Genomic DNA, 6,893 nt, shown 5'->3' on the forward strand with positions numbered 1-6,893 from the left:
GGGATCTTTCTGCATGGAGTTTGCATGTTCTCTCTGTGCATGCATGGGTTTCCTCCCACAGTCCAAAAATATGCTGAGGTTAATTGAGTACTCTAAATTGCCCGTAGGTGTGAATGTGAGTGATTGTTCGTCTGTGTATGTGGCCCTGCGATGGACTGGCAACCTGTCCAGGGTGTCCCCTGCCTTCGCCCGAGTCAGCTGGGATAGGCTCCAGCACCCCCCGTGACCCCAGTGAGGATAAAGCGGTGTATAGAGAATGGATGGATGGATGTAAAAACCTAGAAGCGCAATGTTCCAACATTTTTTCAAGTACCTTCAGGTGTCATAAATACTGGAAAAAATTGCGTCTTGAATACTATAGATACTTTAATTTGCGCTTATACCTGCCTCCTACCTACTTTGTGTAAACATTGCCTGCAGTTCAACCTAGTTCACTTAAAGTGTTTCTGAATTTTTGTTGTGCGACAGTTCATCACAGTTAAATCACTAATAGCTTAACGGTTGCACCAAGATCTACTGAGTTTTTTGTTTTTATTTTTATCTGATTAAAATAAATGTTTTTTTTTCATAAATGAAATATGCAGAATAAAATTAATTTAAAATATAACAATTTTAGACCTAGATTTGGATCATTTTGTCAACAAAACATGACATCACAAATTGCAAACCCAACATTTTTTTCTACTTTTGCAGTTTTTGCTCTCATAAATGATGACTTTTTAAATATTTTTAAATAGACAGATTAAACACATTAAACCTGCCAGCAGGTTTTGGGGTTTAGTGGGTTGATCAGCACAACCACAGTGTTTTTAATTGAGGCTTGCAATGTCAGTCACTGTTTCTCATTGTTGAATGGGTTACCATATAATTTTCACTGAAAAGCTAATATCCTTCCCATCAGCTTCATTGCCGTTTAGTGCTAATTAGTGAACGTTAGCAAGCTTACATGGTCAATTAAGTTTAATTTAATTCTATATATTTCATTTTCAAAGACAGTGAACAATAATAAACATAATGTAACACGACTCATTCATCCTAAAGCTCATGTTCATCTACAAACGAAGACAAATATGATCAATTTTAGCTGCTCAGCATGCTGTTTGTGAGCCTGTTATCATAATGGTAACAATGGTAAATAATTAAATCTGTTAGCAAGGCTTAGTCTTGTTCGTGAACTCCAAATTTTTACCCCATCCTTCCAGCTGTTTCTTGAGCCACTATTTTAGACTGCTATGTTTGACATTAGTTTGTTTTATTTTTTCCAGGTTGGATGAATCACCTGTATTTGAAGGCCACAGGTAACCCATGGTTCAGCTTTATGAAGCATTAACCTCTCCTGTTACTTCTCCTCAAACACAAAATTAAGTTTACCATTATATCTGTCACATCAGCTAAAGTACAGGACACAACATCTTTCTGAAGTATTTGCTTTTGATTGAAAATTAAACATAGAAATAATGCAATTATGATAGAATTTCAAAAGGTGATAGGATTTCAAACATTTGACACTTCAGTGATTTTGCCCAGAGGTGTGCAAGAAAGAACTGCATGGTAAATGTGTCTAAAAATGCTAAATAATTCCAAAATGTTGTTGCATGTATTATAGAGGTGTGATCAACCCTGTGACGGCCCCCAAGAACAGCCGAGGAGCCAAACTTCAGTGTGTTTATGTAGCTGAAGGCCACACAAAACCTGTTCTCTGCGTAGATGCCACTGATGACCTGCTATTTACTGGGTCTAAAGGTTTGTTTTCTTTGAAATAACTATGAATAATTGCTCTGATTTTGTTCCCATCGTTGTATCTAATCTGTACTTATATTTTTGTTCATTATTCTCAGATCGAACCTGTAAAGTTTGGAACTTGGTGACGGGTCAGGAGATCATGTCTTTAGCAGATCATCCCAGCAGTGTTGTCTCAGTCAGGTACTACTTGTAGAAAAACTGACACATTTAGTACTAATATTAGTATTCGTATAGAGGCATTTAATTTGTTATCTTGTCTTTTTTGTTTGTTTGTTTGTTTGTTATATTTCAGGTACACTTCCAGCCTTGTCTTCACCGTTTCCACTGCTTACATCAAAGTCTGGGACATTCGAGATTCTGCAAAATGCATCCGTACACTCACGTAAGCAGAACGACTCCTACATCCAACATCTAATATTAAGTTTAAAGCATTAGTGAGGACCTCTTATACATGTTTTGTGTACATCAGGTCTTCAGGCCAAGTGGGTTCAGGAGACACATGTTCATCTGTCAGGAGTTTAACAATCCCACCAGGAGAAAGTCAGATGAACCATATTGCTCTGAATCCTTCTGGATCTTTTCTTTACGCTGCTGCTGGCAATGCTGTTCGCATGTGGGACCTCCGAAAGTACGTTGTAGCAACGCCGATCAGAGTTTTTCAGAGCCAAAACTCTTGGTTGACGATAGTAACTGGACTGTTCTTTCTTTAGATTTGTGTCTACGGGGAAGCTGACTGGCCATCTGGGGCCTGTAACATGCCTAACTGTTGAGAAGCTGGGTAACGGACAGGACATCGTGCTCACTGGCTCCAAAGATCATCATATCAAAGTAGGAAACTGCACATGAAAACATGACTACACTAACCCCGATGCAGTAGAATTTGTGCAAAAACAATCAGATGTAGCAGTCTAGTCCAAAAGTATTGTATTCGTAAAGAGAATTTGGTAATTTTGCCTCCATATTCCAACACAATGGATTTAAATTGAAGCAATCAAGAAAAAATTCTGAAAATTGTGTCCCTAATTAAATACTCTGCTCTTCCAGATGTTTGAGGTGGCAGAAGGCGCTCAGGGCAGCATCACCTCCAGCCATACGTTCGACCCGGCCCATCAGGACGGCGTGGAGTCTTTAGCTGTGCACGGAGACGTTTTCTACAGCAGCTCCAGAGACCATTACATTAAAAAGTGGGACTTGGCGAGAAAACAGCTGTTACAGGTAAGACAGTACTGAGTATATGCATCTTAAGTGTCAGATTTCAGCATTAAAACTTGAGACTCAGATCGAACTTTGCACCAACTGTTGGCTGCTGTTTCGTCCAACAGTCGGTCAGCGCCCAGGCAGACTGGGTCAGCGTTCTGGGCGTGGTACCAGGATCCTCGATGCTGCTCAGCGGCTGCAGAGGAGGTCTGCTGCGACTCTGGCACACCGACTCGCTAGCACCCCTCGGTGAGATCCAGGGCCACGACAGTCCCATCAACAGCCTGGCGTCCAACAGCAGCCAACTGTTCACTGCCTCAGAGTAAGACGCAAAAGATCACATTGGTAATTCTGCACTCTAATCTTGTTTTTTTTATAACTGGATTTACTTTTCTGTGTTTGACAGCGACCGCACGGTAAAGATTTGGGAAGCCAAAGGATCTCTGGAGGATGCGATTCACTGATTTCTGATCTGGCCTTCAATCAGTCGACATGAAATATCTGACAAGTTGTGGCAAAGATGGTGGAAATGGTGTGAAAGTTTGGCTTCCAGGTGAAAAAAAAAAACCCTTATAAAACACCGATCCTCCACGGATCAGTTTCAGGGAAATCTAACTAGATGCTGTCGCTGTTTCCAGCTGAATGCAGTTACAAATATTTTAGGTCAAGACGGATCACGATAGACTTAGTGGAGCCTTTGGAGTCTCGATTAGAGCTGCAAAGACAGCCGAAATGGATGGACTTTTCAGAACTGTGACTGATAATTTCATTCAACATTCCTCCGATCAGTGCAGCGCAACACAACATGGATATCGTCTTTACATTTTTGCCAGAGCTGCTGAGAATCAAGGGCAGGTTTTGATGAAACGCTTTGCTTCCTTGTACCACTTGCTTTCATCACGACTCCAGAAAGATGTGGAGATGCTTAACTCTCCAGCAATAACTGTGAGTCCGTCCAGTGTGTTCACATGACGTGTGCTGTGTTGTGTCTTCTTGGCGTTGATGTCAGGTATGTGTGCATTATCAAAGTTATCAAGGACCAAGCAACTACTGAAACTACATATGTACGGTCTTAATATTCAGCTGTTACTGCCAAACACACCAGATGAACATAGAGGCCTCTAAATATAACTGACTGTTCTCCTTTGACAAGGTTCTCATGCATTTTCCATTTGAAATTCCACATTTTAGTGAAGATTTTAGTTAGATTTGAATTAAGTGAACTGATGACCCATATTACAGCTTTGGAAATATTTATTATACCACTAAGAGTACTGTTTTCTCTCACTTCTCTTGCATTTCTTGGTGGAACCATACTGCATATTCTTTTTAAGGTTGTAATGGATGCAGCCACTTAGCAACTGGCTCACTCGCTGTGTTCCTCTTCACTAAGCCCCAAAATTAAAATGTCTTTTCATCATCTTACAATTTGCTTCTTGTAGACATCCTTGGATGACAATGAAATGTGGATTATTTGTTGAATTTACTTACATACAACACGAAATAGCAATGACTCCACACATTATTTTGGCCATCTATTGTAAATTTTGAAATGTTTAGTTTCAATAAATAACATTATTGAACATGATTTATTGCAAGTGTTAAACAGTTAGGTTTTAGGACTTTATGACTTGGTCAACCCCTATAATACGATCCAAACAACATGACCAATGTTGAAGACCTGTTGTGTAGACAGTGATGTAATAATTATTTCCAAAGCTGCATGTTTCTACTAAAGCCGATGTCTCACAGCTGAACAACAATATTTCTAGAGTATGTACTGCCTTACAAAAGAAACAGAGATGGATGGAGAATAGCTTGAAATGTTAAAGCTACTTGGTAAACCCTAACAGTTTGATGAATTGTGAAAACATTTAACTTATTAATCTATAATTCCATACATTAAAATATGATGTATATGAGACATAATATATTAAAGGTAACCAAGTAAAATCACCAAGTGTCAGAGGCACAGAACTTACGGCTAGCGAGACTAGTTATCCTAGTTTGTTAGCTAACAGGACTAATTTAGCTGCTATTTTTTTGTCAGTTATGATAAAAGTAGCCACTGCCCTGGTTATTACATATCAGAAAACTGAATTACAAAGCTAGTAAAACATCCAATCTTATTTCAATTAAAGGTATCAGTTGAGGAAAAACTAGCTTAAAGATTTGATTACTCGGTCAAGTTGTGTAACATTTTGAAAAGCTTTAAACAAATTAAATAACAAATCTATAATTTTATTGTGTTAAATTAACAGTTTATTGACCATCTCAGATCATATAAATTTACCAAGTTTTAGAGAATGATATTGAACTTTCTGCTGAAATAAGCTAATTAGCCTAAAATCAGTTAGCTAGCAGGACGAGTTTAGCTGCCACTTTTCCGTCAGTTATGCAAAAGTAGCTGCTGCCTTATTGATAAGCAAACTGAATTGATCAAATACTCGGCACTAGGTGGTAAATGAGCTAGCTAGCTTTAACTAGGATATGCAATCAGTGCTGTTTAGGTTTTGACTTTGATTATTAGTTCCTCACAACTGGTATTGATTTAATAGATGGTAAAACAGAGGTCACAAAGATAAATTGTGGTATTAACTCAATTTGAGCTACTGTTGTTCATGCTTTTTTGGTTTTGTAAGGCAGTACAATTCATCTTGTTAAAACCTGAGCTGAATTGGCTGACAAAACCATCTAATAATACAGGTGTCTCAGTGTTTTCAGGACTTGCGTCAGTGTCAACATTTCAGCCTGAGATAAACAGTGTTTTCCTGTCTGTCGGTGATGTGTTGTCAGCCGTCCGCTGGGTTTCTAGATTCTCCGGCTGATACACAGTTTCCTTAACGCATCTGTGGCTTTAAGTGGGAGTTTTAGCCGCTGAAAGGTTTTACTTTGCTGTCAGCACGATCCCATCTGGCTTCTCTGACCTGCATCTCGCAAACATTTTCTTACTTCCAGGATTCGACCCTCTGAGTATTTCCTTCTGTAAACTTTGGTAGCTGTACAACACTTTTAAGAGTGAATTTCAGCTTCAGCATTAAGGAAACTTTTGTCCTAATTCGAGATTTTAATGAGGTCTGAATAATGTGAATGTAAATCATTCATGTTTATGGAATCAAGCACCTTCTTGTTGCTAATTGATGAAATGCAGTTGAAGTTGCACACTTTGTGAAAGCATCCTATCTTGAAATATGTATTTCTTTAACCAAATGATGTCACTTCTCATTCATTTACTGCTGCAAAGCGTATTCAGTCTCTTTAAATGTGTCCAAAAATGCTACTATTTATTTATTTCTTCTTTGGTTTTTGATTATTTTGCTGTTGCGTCCTCTCTGTCAGTGATAGATTTTGATTTCATTCCTTCTAATGCCTCGGATATCTTGGTGTCGACGGACTGCACATCACCTATGGGATGGATTTTCTCCATAATCAGAGGTGTTATTATCAGTGCCTGTAATAAATCCTCGACTGTATAGAGACTGTGGAGTCGCTACCTGATAAATGTGGATTATCCCTCATTAAAAAAGGTCAGGTCAACAATTCATCATGAGCTACTGTATCATTTAAGTGTGTCTGAAAAACACTTGCTGCTGCGGTTTGTGTATTGGAGGTAGAACTTTATGCTAGAGTCAATGGGACTACAATAATTGCACTGAAAAATCTACTTTTTTGCTCATTTAAATGAGTTTTCCTCCCATTGCCTGACAACACAGTTCAACACAGAAGACTAAAATGGATTACTTACTAGTTAGAAACTGGTTTTCAGTCATTTTGATCAAACAACAATGAGGTGTAAGTAGTCCTAATTCATAATGAATCAGATTGGCTGCTTAAAATGATCCCTCTAATTGTAGTTGTATCTCTTATTTTGAAATTTGAAATTTTCTCGTGTAAATACGATTGTTTTCTTCCTGCTGATGCTCTTGTGCACAATTTCCAATGATTAGAATATC

The 6,893-nt window shown here is 38.4% G+C and overlaps 1 protein-coding gene across 1 annotated transcript in view; it reads left to right on the plus strand.

Annotated features, from left to right (window-relative positions):
- LOC110950991 (kinesin-like protein KIF21A) overlaps positions 1–6,484 on the plus strand; it is a 57,819-nt gene extending 51,335 nt beyond the window's left edge. The window contains exons 29-37 of the mRNA XM_051946277.1: positions 1,266–1,298; positions 1,607–1,743; positions 1,839–1,923; positions 2,036–2,125; positions 2,213–2,371; positions 2,454–2,571; positions 2,788–2,958; positions 3,066–3,262; positions 3,347–6,484. Of these exons, the coding sequence (XP_051802237.1) occupies positions 1,266–1,298; positions 1,607–1,743; positions 1,839–1,923; positions 2,036–2,125; positions 2,213–2,371; positions 2,454–2,571; positions 2,788–2,958; positions 3,066–3,262; positions 3,347–3,404 (1,048 nt within the window). The 3' untranslated portion in view covers positions 3,405–6,484. The remainder of the gene's footprint in view (positions 1–1,265; positions 1,299–1,606; positions 1,744–1,838; positions 1,924–2,035; positions 2,126–2,212; positions 2,372–2,453; positions 2,572–2,787; positions 2,959–3,065; positions 3,263–3,346) is intronic.
- The last annotated feature ends 409 nt before the right edge of the window (positions 6,485–6,893 follow it).

The sequence above is a fragment of the Acanthochromis polyacanthus genome, chromosome 1 (genome assembly GCF_021347895.1).
Source record: "Acanthochromis polyacanthus isolate Apoly-LR-REF ecotype Palm Island chromosome 1, KAUST_Apoly_ChrSc, whole genome shotgun sequence".
NCBI classification, from domain to species: domain Eukaryota; kingdom Metazoa; phylum Chordata; class Actinopteri; family Pomacentridae; genus Acanthochromis; species Acanthochromis polyacanthus.